The sequence below is a fragment of the Peromyscus maniculatus genome, chromosome 4 (assembly GCF_049852395.1).
Source record: "Peromyscus maniculatus bairdii isolate BWxNUB_F1_BW_parent chromosome 4, HU_Pman_BW_mat_3.1, whole genome shotgun sequence".
NCBI classification, from domain to species: Eukaryota; Metazoa; Chordata; class Mammalia; order Rodentia; family Cricetidae; genus Peromyscus; species Peromyscus maniculatus.
The window spans coordinates 57,152,782-57,168,184 of NC_134855.1; the positions used below are offsets into that span (position 1 = coordinate 57,152,782).

The following is a 15,403-nucleotide window of genomic DNA, read 5'->3' on the forward strand; positions in this document are numbered from 1 at the left end:
ACCCATGAGTGTTGGCATCATAAAAAAAATCTACAAACTGACAACATTTTGTTGTGAAGTATTAAATGATCCCTATGTCATTCATAATATATATATATATGAGCATTAACATTTTTTAAAGAATAAAAGCATGAGTAGCCCTAAAGTTTTATGAAGTGTGCTTTAATTTTTTTCTTGTAAATTAGAAGATATTTCAGGATTTAATTCATTTTTGGATATCATTATCATAGTCATAATTATGTTTCAACATTTGTTAAGTGCCTAGTAATAAGAGTTTTCCTGGTAAAAAATGAACTTTATTATATAATGGTTAGTATATTTTATGGCTAGAAAAATGGGTTATACAACTCAAACTGATATGCAGAATAATGTATTTTGACAAATTTGAAAAAATAAACCAATTTGTTCTAAATTCATAGGATGATAACCAGAGTAATAAGAGGATACAATGTGCTTAGACTAGCCTCTGGCATTTAGCAAGAACTGGATAAAAAGGGATGTCTAGTGTTACTTTATAATGGAGAATAAACCACTGTAATTTTGTATCATGTAGAGATTCCCAATATTCAAATTGTTTTGCACATCTGTGGACCTCAGGAAATGAAAGAAGGATAAGGATGTGGCAGGGACAGGGCAAGGGGATGAGAACTGGTTCAGGAAGTGGGACACAAAGGAAGCCAGAGCTACTTGTAACAAGTTCAATTTGGTGGGTATACTATTGCATTTTATGTCAACTTAACATAAGGAACAGTCATGTGGGAAAAGTGAATACCAGCTAAGAAAATGCCTTCACCAGACTGGTCTGGAGTCAAGCCCGTGGTGCATTTTCTTGATGATCTGATTGATGTGGCAGGGCTTAGCTCACTGTAGACAGTGTCGTTTCTGAGCTGGTGGCCTTGGGTGCTAGAAGAAAACAGCCTGAACAAGCCACTTCTCACCTGTTCCTGCTTCCAGGCTCTTGTCTTCCCTGGTTGATGGACTACAAGTTGTAAGACGAAATTAATTTTGGTCATGGTGTTTTATCGTAGCAATAGGAAATGTAACTAAGAAAATGGGGCTTTGATACATAGCTCTCTAACTGAAAATCACTCTCAGCATTATATTTAAAATTCCCTCTACACATTAGAGACTCGTAAGTTTGCATAGGGAGAAGAAATGTAAATTTTACAGAATAAATAACTGCATATCAAATGTTGGGAGTACTTTTATTTAAAGATCTTAAAAGCAATAGGAACCCTTTTAGAAACTATAAAAGAATCTCCAGAAAACCAAGCCCTGATAACCAGTGGGGGGTATAAAAAGGTAGCATTAATATTAACATTTCATATCAAGATTAGATAACATAATGATGAGAAGGGTCATGGAGTTTGCATCTAAAATGCAGAAGGAAAGTGTTAGCAGCAAATTTTAAGATGAAAATCTCAGTGCAGTAGTACTCAAATATCAGGAATGGTGATTAAGGCAAGAAGGGAATACTGGACACAAAAGATAGTTGTTGTTTTTTTACATATTTCTTTTCCTTCCATTCTCTCTCTCTCTCTCTCTCTCTCTCTCTCTCTCTCTCCCTCTCTCCTTCCCTCTCTCTCTCCCTCCCTCTCCCTCTCTCTCTCTCTCCCTCCCTCTCTCTCTCTCTCTCTCTCTCTCTCTCCCTCTCTCCTTCCCTCTCTCTCTCCCTCCCTCTCCCTCTCTCTCTCTCTCCCTCCCTCCCTCTCTCTCTCCCCCCTCCCTCCCTCCCTCCCTCCCCCCCTCCCCCCCCTCCCTCCCCCCTCCCCCCTCCCTCCCCCCCCCCTCCCTCCCTCCCTCCCTCCCCCTCCCTCCCTCCCTCCCTCCCTCCCTCCCTCCCTCCCTCCTCTCTCTCTCTCTCTCTCTCTCTCTCTCTCTCTCTTGAGACAGCATCTCACTAATGTAACCCTGGCTGTCTTGGAGTTCACTCTGTAGACCTGGCTGGCCTTGAACTCACAGAGATCCCTCTGTTTCTGCTTCCCAAGTGCTGGGATTAAAAGTGTGTTTCTGACTTTTATATATTTCTTGAGTGTGACTTATTTAATCATGAAAAGGCATAGCACATGCGGGTCAGAGGCTGAGAAAGGGTAAATAAGAAAGGGTAACCTTTGGCTTAAATCCCAAAGGATGCTTTTCAGTTCCTTCTTGGACTTGCCCTGAAGCGTCTGGCAGCCTTTTACTTCAGCTGCTTAAGCTCTTTTGCTTTCATCGCCTTGTTGAGGTCCTGTTGTATTTTCTCATCTAGCCTCTCCTCAATTGTGTTCAGATCATCTCTGATTCCCATTCATGACCAACCCATTTACACAGGACCATGTTTTTCCTGAGTAACCTTACAACTATGACCCCTCCTGGCTTTCCCACGCTGCCTATGCCTACATCAGCATCTTTGAACATCACATCCCATGGTCTGTTGTATGGCAAGAATTATCAGTATCCCATAGATTGATTCTGATTAGTCATTAATCTGGACTGGTGTAACCATTACTTCACTGCCTGAGTGAGAAACCTAGATCTCAACCTTTTTGTCTATTTACTTTTTTTAATGCTTGAGATCCTGTAGGCAAACATTTCTGTCCTGCCAGCTGCTCCCCAAATAACTATGCAGAGACTTAATATTAAATATAAATGCTCAGCTGACAGCCTAGGCTCATTTTTAGCTATCTCTTGTAACTTAACACATTTTTATTAATCCATGTGCTGTCCCAAGGCTCATTTACCTCATGTACATACTTCCCATCCTGCTCTCTCTGTGTCTGGCCAACGACTCCTGCAACTCTGCTCCTTTTCTTTCCAGCATCCTCCTAGTCTGGCTCTCCCACCCAATCTCTTCCTGCCCAGTTATAGGCCAGTCAGTTATTTATTAGCTAATGAGTGTAATACATATTTACAGTGTACAAGATTGTTCCATAGCAAGACCCTATAAATTAGTAAAATTTGAAGTACTGCCACTTAATAGTATTGTCTACCTTCTCTCTCTCTCTCTCTCTCTCTCTCTCTCTCTCTCTCTCTCTCTTGTCTATCTTCACTATTTTACAAACTAGGTACCCAGTAGTCTCCCTAGATCATCTAGTCTTCAGGCTTCTCAGGCACTGTCATTAGTACTCTAATCATTATGTGACCAGCATGACCAATCTAACATCTACAGTGGAGGTACAAGGAGCCCTTAGTTGATTGGTAAATGATAATGATTTGGTATCTCATTTTAGACTTAAAATTTATACTCTCCAGTCCTGTTTCTCACCACTACCCTAGGTCTCTTTATCATCAATGGAAGAATGCTTACAGTTGTTTGGCCATGCCATGTATTCTCATACCGGCCATTTTCTCACTTCTCCTATTCATCCACCTGATTAACCTGCATTTATCTTTTGAATCTCAGCATTTCCAAAAGATAGCAGTCTCTGTCTCCAGCTCCTTACCCCTAGACCCTTCCATACACCTAGGTCTATGACATAGTACACACTGCATTGAGAATCTTTCCAGGTTCTGGCCTGGAACCTGCTGTAAGGCAAGTCCTGTCCTCAAGTCTGTATTCTCAGAGCCTAACAGAATGCCTGGAGAACAGGAGGTGACTAACAGAGGTTTCCTGAGAAGAGAACAAGAGTTCCAAGACTTATAAGTAGAGGAGTTAGCCTTGAAAAGGAGTTAAGAGTCACTTTAGCTTGGGCTAAGAAGCTGGGAAAGATAATTGATTGCTTCCTTGCAATTGTGGAAGGAAGAAACATGTAGAAAAGTTATGGGTTGTTACAATGGAAATTCAATTTCCTGGATGGTGAATGAAGACTTAGGGGACAGCTTGGGAAATGAAAGATCCAATGTGACTGTTAAATGTAGAACAAGGGATCAAGTAGGAAAGAGCAGAAAGCTTAATGTACAGTGTTGATTACCTTGTTGGGGAAGACCATGAATTCTTCTCAGTCAGACAATGCCAAGTTCTTCCATTGGTCCTATGACATACCTGGGCCTTGGGTTCTTGGCCCCAGCTTAAGTTCCATCTCAGGAAGTGGCCCTTAAATCCAATCAGAAAAGAGTTGGTTGCTCCCGTAACACCTGTGCTACTATTGCATCTGTGGCCGTGTCTTGCCAGGGTGGTCATTACTGTACCATGCAGGGCTCACAGATGGGTGAGGCTGATGATTACTTTTCTCCTGAATAGTACTCATAGCACCTTCTGTCCTTGCGGAAACATAGGGATGAGGCTTCCAGGTCAGTACCAGCTTGATTTCTCAATGTTCTATGCTTCTTTAGCAATAGAGTCTCACCATAAAGTTCTAGATGGTGATGAAGAGTAATGGTAATACCCTGTTATGTTTTAGGGTCTAGGGGACCCCACTGACCAACAACGCCAGAAGCAATAGCCTTCTTCTATCCTTGAGCCTTTATTGCTAGCCTATGATATGTCTGCAAGAGGAATTACCTCCTCATTATAAGATAACTCTTTCCATATATATGTATATGAGTACATTTTAGGAAACTTCTACTATAGTACGTTTTCATTTGGCTTTTTTAAAAAGGTTTTTAGTGTTATCCCTCCTCTACCCTGTCCTCTCATTCCTACCCCACTTAACCTTTTTTGCTCCATTATTTTCTACAAGTCTTTATCACACCAAAACCAGGGAAGCAATGTAGTGATGAAGACTTTCACATGGGAGGTCATGTTGATTAGGTTCAACTCTTACATCCACCATTTTAACAGCAGGGTAGCCTCTTAAGAGAAGCTTTTTAGCCGGGCCGTGGTGGCACACGCCTTTAATCCCAGCACTTGGGAGGCAGAGGCAGGCGGATCTCTGTGAGTTCAAGGCCAGCCTGGGCTACCAAGTGAGTTCCAGGAAAGGCGCAAAGCTACATAGAGAAACCCTGTCTTGAAAAAGAGAAGCTTTTTAACCTCCTCTCTCTTCGCTCTAAAATAGTAGAAATTGTGCCTTTTTTATAAGATATTTTAATTTTTAAAAACGCACTTAATCCAAGTTCAAGGCCTGGTCCATTTGAGAGTTCAATAAAAGGTGTTGCTGTTTTTGGAATGGTATGAAGTCCACTGTAAAGCAGTGGGCACCAATCCTTTTGAATCAATTTGGAAAGTTACACACTATTTCTATGAGGTTAATGATAACTCATTTGAGGGATGTGCAAATGAGAACTCTCCTAATTAAGTTTCAGAGCCACATAGAAAGCTTTTGACTGTGTTTTGAAAAAGTTACTCTGTGTCAGACAAAAATACAGCATCTCTCCATGTAGGTGTCTTCTTTCCTTTCTCAGTAACAGTCTGCAAATTGGGGCCATATGTTGTGTGCCTACTTCTGGCTCTAACTCTGCTGGCACTAATGGTATTATGTGTCCCAGATCTAGATGCCTGTTTATGTAAATGCATTTACTCACTAAAGAGCATGAGTTTCTGATGCCGGGAATAATAAACGCTCAGGATATGATGAGCAGTGCTGATTCACATTCCCTCATGGTTCCATTAGGCTGAGGCCTCTACCTATGTTCCAAATTCCTGGGACAGTAAACCAGCCAGAGGAGTTACCATGGTAAAAATAACAGTGAACAAACATGATGTTAGTTATCCCAATCACAATAATTGGTATTAGCCATCAAGGAGTTTATAGTCAGATCTTTCATATAGATCAGGATGTAAATGACCTGTTTGTTTTGATAATAGTTAGGAGCACTTTGAACTTCCTGTAATAGGATGTTGACTAATCCTGACCTACAGATAATGTCTTTGTGGCATAATGTCGGCAAGGAGATGGCAGCTGTAGGTCTTGTATGCGGCTAGGAAGCCTGGATAGGTGGTTGTTTTGCATCTTCTTTTGGCTTTTTTTTATGATTATAATATTTTAACCCTAACATTCCTATCAAGGAAAGCGGTGCAAGAACAAGAGTGTTTTTGTTTGTTTTGTTTTTTTCTTTTGGAGGTTTTTCAGAAAAGATAGTCCTTCTTATGCCTACTCTAATTTGACAGCGTGGAGTCTCCCAAATCTGTTATGGTTCAGGGAAAATGGAGCTCTTATGATCACATTAGCTATCAGACTTCATTCCCCAAAGCTGAACTAGAAATTCTTGTTCTGTAATATCAAGGGAATGTGGCCCACTCCCTGAATAATCTGGGCTTCTGTTAGCAGGAAGTGGGGAACTCATTGGTGAGCAGACAGTAAGTGGTGGATGGCACCTGACACCATGTTTTTAACTCCTCAAAGGGCCAATCTATAGAGTTGTCCTTTTTTTTAAAAAAAAAAAAAAGTCTCATTGACCTCACAAAACTTGGGAAGAATGAATTACATGCTTCTATACAAAAGTCCACTCACTCACTACCCAACTTCCAATCCAAACTCTTTTTCAATTCTCCCCTTGAACTTTATTGCTTTTATTCAATAAATAAAGTCCAATAGTTGGTCTATCCCAGTGGGCAAGGTTCCTCAGTGTTTTATTTTCTTTGCAATAATAGTAAAGAAAAAGAAAAGAGGATTAAAACTTGACTTTGGACTGGAGGCCACTTGGTGAAGGCTACCCCTTTTTTAAAAAAAATATTAAGAAATTTTCTATTCATTTTACATACTAACCACAGATTCCCCCCTCTCCCCCCCCCAGCCTTCCTCCCTAACCCACACCCCATTCCCACCTCCTCCAAGTCAAAATCTCTCATGGGGAGTCAGCAGAGCCTGGTACATTCAGTTGAGGCAGGTTCAAGCCCCTCCTCGCCTGAACCAAGGCTTCGCAAGGTGTCATGCCCTAGGCACTGGACTCCAAAGAGCCGGCTCATGCACCAGGGACAGATCCCGATCCCCCTGCCTGTGGGCCCCCAAAACAGTTCAAACTAAACAACTATGCAGAGGGCCTGGTCCAGTCCTATGGGGGCTCCACAGCTATTGGCCCACAGTTCATAGGTTTCTACTAATTTGGCTGGCCATCTCTGTATGTTTTCTCATCATGATCTTGATGTCCCTTACTTATAAAATCCCTCCTCTCTCTCATTGATTGGACTCCTGGAGCTCAGCCTAGCGTGAAGGCTACTCTTTTGTCAAATAATTCTGCTGTGTGTCCTTAAACATTAAAGTGTGAAATCTGCTGTGTTTCTTTAAACATTAAAATGTGAGAACCATTCATATTATATTTTGCTCTGGCATCTTTTTTTTCTTTTCTTTCTCTCTTCCCTTCTTTCTTTTTTGGTCCCTACCATCCTGATCAAAAATAAGTAAGCTACAGAGACCAGACTGATTTTATCAAGAAAGAACAGATTGACAATACTAAGGTTTTGAGAACATCTTGTAAAATCCAGTCGTGTTCACTGGGACAAAATGTAGAGCCTGGTATTAGAGCTTTCTCGTTTCCTCTTTCATTTATTAAGTTATGATTCCGTGTATGCACAGTACCTGGGTTTGTGTCAGTTGTGTGGACTCTAAGCAGCTTTGTAAATTTCAAGCCTGCATTATGCATGTTTTAATGAAGAGTGAACTGTGAGTCCCGAGGAAGCCTGTGGTTCGGTTGTGCCACCCGTCCAGATGTGCCGCTGGCTCGACATCATATCATGTAGAACACTGGCTGGTGTCTTTCCAACGGCATCTTGTTAAAGAATCAAAATCTACAGTGAGGGGAACATTTAAAATGAGTAGATTTAGGACTGTGGTTAATTGTGCAAAATAGCTGAAAATGGAAACGAAACCAGGAGTCTTGCTGACAACGTGAGCGCGGTGCTGCTCCGCTCGGCTGCCGTCTCCGAAGCTGCCTGTGCGTGCCACGCTTCCACCTTCTGTTGCTTGTCGGAGTGCCAACTTCTCTCCCAAAGGTGTTCAGTGACTAATGCTTTGGTTCCAAGCCAGAATATTTTATAAACATCTATTTCTAAGCAGCTCTTGTACAAGTCTTAATTAAACTTTAATGTCAAGCTGAAGTTTACTTTTAGAGAACCTTGAAAGTCCCTTCGGTCGTAACATGAGGATAGAACAGTAGAGAGAAGGCAGCACGGCTCTCTTCTCACCATTTAATATGCACTGCCAAGAAGATGCATGCTGGCAAAGCCCACGGGCTCACAACATGGGCAAACCGCACCACCTCCTAAGTGCTGGGATAGCCCATGAGCACCCAGTCAAACATCTCTAGGATAAAATGATAGCCAGGGCCTAGAATGACTATTTTGTTTCTTATTACATGTTCTTTGTGCCTTTTCTCAAATCCAAGGCTCTGAAAGGAGAATTAGTTCGCATGGGGTGTCCCTTATTTTTTCTCTTCTTTTCTACAGGGTACTATAGGGGTGGTTAAAGCTAGGGGGCTGGATTATTTTCTCTGTTTCTACATGGGGATTCTAAGGGAGAAATCCTATAGCCTCTGCCAGCTGAAATAAAGAAGCCTCTGTTGAACTCAGAATGAACTCAAGCATGTTGATGCATGCCTGTAGTCATAGTACTCGGGAGCATGGAATGGGATCATAAGTTCAAGGCCAGCCTGGTCTACCTATAGTATGAATCAATTCTACAACAAAAAGAGTACAATCTAAAACAAAAATAACAGCAAAAGTAATGGGCTTTAGTTAAGTATAGTTATATCACATTTCTTGTTCGATTTGAAATTATTTTCATCAGTCAAATAGGCTTTATAGCAGGGGCCAGCCTAATCTTTCTTATAAAGAGAAAGCAATATTTAAAATTTCGAGGGCCAATGTACACAGTTTCAGTTGCTCATCTGTACCCTTGTAGTGCAAAAGTGAGAATGGCTGGACTCTATAAAACTTTATGAAAACAAAGGAATGACTTTTAACCTTAGGCAGGAGTTTCCAGATACCTGCTCTATTGACCTGCTTGCTTTTTATGTAGCAATCATTTAGTACAGCTTTATTTTTTCTAGGTAAAAATAGTTTCCTATAGTATTTATTGTTACATAAATTTATTTTGTTAGTATAACTTATTTGAGCTCCCCAAACCAAGATTCAGAGATTTGTAAGGAATTAATCTTATATTTTAAAAACAAAGTTCAGATAAACAGAAGTACAGGGAGGGGAGGGGAGGAGGGATGGAAAGAGACCATACACAGCAAAGCTACATGTATGTATGTGTTCAGCATGAGACTGTTATAGCTTTACATTGAAAACTGCTGGAGCCCAGATGATCACTGAGTGAGAAAACAAGAAGAGGAACAACTCCTGGGGTGGAGCACGGACATTTGCAAACACTGGTTTAAGTTCATTTTCTTGATCAAATTTTGAGTAAAAGAAACAGCACTCAAAATCACAGCTACAGGGAAGGATTACACACTCTCTAATCCAGTTTCTATGAACTATAAAACTGGGCAAAACTAGAGCATTAGATTTTGAAAGTTAATGGTCTGGGCAGTCACTGGAAGGGAGGCTACAGGTGTGTGTGTGTGTGTGTGTGTGTGTGTGTGTGTGTGTGTGTGTGTATTCCCATGTGGACATTATCTTTTCTTGGGTTGGGTGCCAGCTTCATACCTGCATTCATTTTTATGTTACGTGACATATGTGGCACGGTTAATGAGTCACACCTTAGGATGTTTGCTACCTTCTACACCAAGAGCTTGGATAGGAGAAAGTAGCGAATAAAGGGGGCAGAAGTTTTATGCAGTAAATAAGTGGTCCAGTTTCTTAGAAATATGCTGTTGGGGTTTTAAGTGTTGGAGAAAAGGGTTCTAAACCACAACTTTGCTTATCCACTCCGAGCTTGAGAAGACTTCATAATTTTGGAAAGTAGTTTGTCCTTCCAGTATTGATTTTGCCTTGATTGCGTTGTGTCATTAATCTGGTTATTTTCAGGAGCTACATCACTACTAACATATTGGATGTGGACTAGAGTGGAGATCATATGACTTCATAGTGTTGGACATTAATTTTTTTAGTGAGACATTTGAAATGTTTGTATCATTTAGAATAGACAAACATACTATCTAGCTACAATTTCACAGCATATATATAAAAGATTCCATAAGCCATTAAAAGTGAATAGATCCGCCGGGAGGCAGAGCCAGGCGGATCTCTGTGAGTTCAAGGCTAGCCTGGGCTACCAAGTGAGTTCCAGGAAAGGCGCAAAGCTACACAGAAAAACCCTGTCTCGAAAAAACCAAAAAAAAAAAAAAAAAAACAGTGAATAGATCCATACCTAATACATTTTTTTGGCTTTTTATTTGTCTCTTGACTGTAACTCAGTCCTTTTCATCTGATACTAATTTTTTTTAACACAGTGACTAATTTCTATGCTCAGATAACCATGCTCCAGCTTCTCACTTCCGTGAAAGTTTAGATCAGTGCTGAGAGAAACTGACTTGACATTGTAAAATATGCTAATATGCTTCTCCGTGTTTCCTGGGTGTTACTGCTGTTCAAGCTGACCCCCAGGGGCAAGGACTAACTAAGTTGGCACATAAAAGGGAGGGAATACTCAAGGTGGAGGGAACTTGGAGGAAGTCAGAAAGCATCTTGTGTTTAGGCTGCAGTCTGTGGGTGGATGCAGCTAATACAAGGGAATGCCCTGTGCAGTGGAAAGTGAGGCAAAAGCCAGTCCTCAGGAGCCCCAGGGTCCTACTGAGAAGTGGGGTTGCTTCCCTCTCTCAGAGTCACTGGCAGCACTTGCCCTGCTGTGGGCATTGTCTAGTCGGCACCGTTGGCATGATAGCAGAGGGGAGGACGAATGTGAAATCGAAATAGGAGGTATAATCTACATCGACTCTAAAATGGTCAGACTTTGTTATCAAAAAGATCTTGAAGACTAGCAAACCTGAAAAATCAGATGAATGATCAAGACCTGGTCATTCACGAGTTATTTCCATGTATTTCTAATAGTTGTTTTTGTTGTTGTTGTTGTTGTTTGTTTTTTTGTTATTTTGTTTTTTTGAGGCAGGGTTTCTCTGTGTAGCTTTGCGCCTTTCCTGGAACTCGATTTGTAGCCCAGGCTGGCCTCGAACTCACAGAGATCTGCCTGCCTCTGCCTCCCAAGTGCTGGGATTATAGGTGTGCACCACCACCGCCCGGCCCCATGTATTTCTAATAGTTGTTTATGGTTATTTGAAAATATGTCCTTTGTCTTTCCTGTGAAGTGCGGAAATGCATTTTAACAATATGCTTTGTTAGAAAGCATAGTGGCTAACTTACTACATGCGGCTTCCAGTTTTACTAGATGATTCATCCATCTCCAAGTATTACTTTAAATCAGAGATCTTAAATCTGTTCTTAAGTATCTTTTTATGCCTCTTGGTTAGACTGTCTCCACCCAGTTGGTATGGCATACATCGTTCTCCAGTTTGAATTAATTAATCCGTTTTTTTTTTTAATTTTGAAATTACTTGATTGCTATGGGGAAAAGTTTAGAAAATCATAACATACTGCAATTGAAAGTTGTGAGGATTTTTTATTTATTTTTATTTTTATTTTCTTGCCTGGAAAAGGTAGACATTGTGCTCTGCAGAAATGAGCAATTGGCTCAAGGGTTTAGAATGTTCTAGTTCTGTAGCCTTTCATTTTGCTCAAAGTTCTGCATACTTGAAACATTTTAGGGATTTCATGGAGTGCTCTTGATCCAAACCTTCACCGAGTAGTCAGTTTATCATTATTGCAGATTGGACTGCCAAGGCCTAGCAGAGCTAACTGAAACCTTACCTCCAAATGCTGGGGACTTTCCTAAGGCCTGTCCCCACATGTCTAGATCTCCAGTGACCTTTGTTTTTTAGTTCACAGGACACTGATTCATTTCTGTGATTAGCTTTGTCAGAGGCAACCAATTAACTGTGTCAGAAAGGTAGTCTCCTTAGTGGATCTCTGTACCACCCACCTGTAGGCCAGAGCAGTTCTATGCGTTACTCCTGCCCAAATCCCCTTACGTTTTCTCATTCACCCTGTTCCTCAGTTTCCCCTCTTCTAATCTTTGGCTTGGGTAGAAGCTAGTTCAATCAATGTCTTTTCAAAGATTAAATAAAAACTTTACAAAATAATGGGGAAAAGGTAAGTTAAACAAAAGGGCATTAAAACAAAAGAATATTTTATAATAACTAATTAAAAATCAAACAAATAATAGTATCAAACTTTTCTTTGGGAGCAGCTGGTTGAACATATCTGAAATGAGAGATAAAAATTTTAAATTTGTCTGTATGAGATTGTTTGTGGTTGTTTTTCTAAGTTAATAGTTTATATCCATGAATATTTTATATATGGAGAAAGAATTTTTTACTTCAGTTACTTAATTTCTAGGCCATATGAAAATAAAACCTATCTTGCTGTTGGGAGCATGAAGACCATAATGCTAAATGTGTCTGTGTTCAATGCTGGAGATGATGCTTATGAAACAACCCTGAACATCCAACTCCCCACAGGCCTATATTTCATTAAAATCTTAGAACTGGTAAGTGCTAGAAACCACAATAGTAGAATGTACTCAAGTTTCAAACAAACATTAAGGGCCATATTTACTCCACTGATTTAGTATAAACAACTCAAGTTTTCAGCATAAGGTTTCAACATCACTGAGTTATTTTGACATTCTTTTTTCCCTAACTCTGAGACACAAGTTCCTTGGGGCCTAAGTGGAAAGATGTTAGCTTTCTTCTTTCTCCTGGGGTGCCACTACTTCATCCCTGACACATGTTTTTAAGATGCTGACAATGCTCATCTTGAAGCATCCTCCATGCTAATGAACCCAGGATTCCTGCTCTATGTTTTAAGTTGAGGCTCTCAACCTTCATCCAGTACGTCTGAACTATCAGCCTTCCTCAGTCCTGAAATCCTCTTTTCAAGTCAGGTCCTGGAGTACACACATAGATGTATGTTACCACAGCACTCCAATTATTGTCACTTTAGTCCATCAGTGAAGTATTAGTAAGGTTGAGTTGCAAAGAGAAAAGCCTCCGGCACATTTGCCTTGCTATCTCCACATCCTCTTGCCAGTCAGCCCCAGGGACCTTTCACCTTTTAAAAGGAGCCATTTACACTTTCTCCACATCACTGAGCAGCTACTTCAAAAGGAACAGGAGAAATTCTAGGTACTCAGAGCCTATCCTTTGATATATTTCTATCAGGATTACCATACTACAATTAAAGGCTTTAAACAGATTTCATTTATATCACACAGAGGAAATACAGACCTTGTGGCTTTCTTGTTCCCTAATATTTCAAGAATTTCCTCCTAGATAAAGTGGGAAACAGGAGCGCTCACACCCAGGAGCTGTTTATGGAGAATTACATGGGTATTAGTATATGCATATTGCTTATGTATACACATCTGTATCTTCTATTATAATTCTACATATTATTCCCAAGCTAAGCAGAAAATTGTTTCCTAAGACAACATTTTTAAAAGCCATCCCTAAACATATGTTATGAATGTCTAACTCTCTTTCTCCCCCGATTAATTGTTTTATTTTTTCCTTTAGGAAGAGAAACAAATAAACTGTGAGGTGAAAGAGAGCTCTGGCATGGTGAAACTTGCCTGCAGCCTTGGCTACATATATGTGGATCGTCTCTCAAGAGTAAGCGTTTAGTGTTTGTGATTTTCACTTGCCAATAGGAATGTGTTTTTCTACCTTCTCCTACCTTTGTGTCGCATTAAAAATCTATTTTTGAACTTAGTTGTGAAGCTAAGTGAGACCAAAGTGTCCTGAAGTGTTTGGGCCTTGTGTTCATATTCTTAGCAACGTTCATTGTTTGGGGTCGGGGGTGGGGGTGAGCAGGGAACCGGTTATGTCAAGACAGGCAAGTAAATGTGTCAATCAGAATGTTTGCCTGTTCGCTCTTTTCCAACACCCCCACCCCCATCCCAGGTGGCCCTGTCTGCCAGGCATGTTACCTCTGCCATACAAAAAAGGTGTTTTTGGCAACAGTCCTCAACCAAGTTGTTAAAGCGTTCCTAATGGTGTCCGTCTGGGCCTGCCAGTCTTTACATCCAGAGAAGGCTTTGTTTCTGAAAGTGATGCATGGAAATGCTTGCGCTTTGAACCCAACGGTTTCTGTGTCTTGCTACCGAGTGAAGGGTGGAACTTCTGCCACATCTAGAGTAGTCCACTCTCTTTTCCTTGAGCAACAACAAAATCTATTAAGGACAATGAAAATATTTCAATCCATAAAAATGCATTTTAGAATTAAAAGATGGGTCTTTTCCTCTGCTTTGCAGGTAGATATTAGCTTTCTCCTGGATGTGAGCTCACTCAGCCGGGCAGATGAGGACCTCAGCATCATTGTACAGGCCTCCTGGTATGGTTCAGTGTGTAAGAAATAACTGTCATAAAGGACATGCCACATTCTGGAGATGGCTTTTAGGGATCCATGAAGCCATGCTCTGATAATTGTCTATAAGCAGCAGCAGTGGAAATGAAGAGAGCAGTTTCTACCAACCCTGTCGGGAAATGTCCTGTTGCTGTTTCTCTTTCTAGTCCTACCTCCCCCAATGTTACCAGACAGCCCTCTATTAAGTCTGCACGGTATGCAGGTCATGCTCTCTGAGGCTGGGTTCTCACATGGTCTTCTGTTTCTACAGTGAAAATGAAGAAGAAATGGACAAGGTGAAGGATAACAAAGTGACATTATCGATACCTCTAAGGTATGAAGTTATGCTGACTGTTCACGGGTAAGTAGAGACAGACGCCTCTGGATTAGAGAGGACTTTCACTCCTGCTTTTTTTCTTATATTAGTGAAGGAAGTGTGTTTGAGCATGTGTAAGTGGAAAAGATACTGTGTCTCTGTGATTGCCTCCGAGTGCAGTTGCTTGATTGGCGATTCATTATTTTAATCCACTCTCTAATCGGCTCTGATGCTACATCAAACTCGTGGCCAGCTGCTAGAGATTTTGTACTGGAAGAGCCCCAATAAGCTTTCAGTGGGCCACGGTCATCCTGCAGTTTGCAAACAAGGGGCGCAGGGTTGTGTAGTATGCAGCTTCCGGCGCGGCACCCGGTGGCCATGGCAGGGGAGACACAAAGCCAAACTGCAGCTCTCCAGAGCCCACATCTACCTGTGTGGCAAATGACTAAGGCGTGAGAGAGCAGGCTGTGAGGTGTGTCCTGTCTATTCTTGAACCCTGAGAGTGCTCCTCAGTCAGAACCCTGGGGGCCAGCTTTATTGTTTTCTTGTGGTTTTAGTGATTTCTGAGTGGATCCTTCTCTGATTCAAAATGTGTGGCTAGAGAATGAATAAGGGGAATACCAAAACCTGCAATGACTCCACTGGCAGTTTTTCAAGCTATTAGTCTGTGTCTTAAACATTTTTGTTGTTTTTGAGACAAGAGTTTCTCTCTGTGTGGTCTGGACTGGACTGCAACTTGTATAGTCAGAAGGATATTCTTTTGGTTTTGGTGATCATCCTGGCTCTGCATCCTGAATGTTAACTCTATACACATGTACCAGCATGCCCAGTAATCACTACACTACAAACATTTAACTCTTTGAGTATTTCATGCAATGTATGTCGATCATATT

The 15,403-nt window shown here is 41.0% G+C and overlaps 1 protein-coding gene across 1 annotated transcript in view; it reads left to right on the plus strand.

Moving 5' to 3' along the window:
• The window catches only part of Itga4 (integrin subunit alpha 4), a 70,922-nt gene that overhangs the window by 48,764 nt on the left and 6,755 nt on the right, over positions 1-15,403 (plus strand). Inside the window, exons 18-21 of the mRNA XM_006972507.4 lie at positions 12,188-12,338; positions 13,366-13,461; positions 14,103-14,182; positions 14,466-14,555. Coding sequence (XP_006972569.2) covers positions 12,188-12,338; positions 13,366-13,461; positions 14,103-14,182; positions 14,466-14,555 — 417 coding nt within the window. The remainder of the gene's footprint in view (positions 1-12,187; positions 12,339-13,365; positions 13,462-14,102; positions 14,183-14,465; positions 14,556-15,403) is intronic.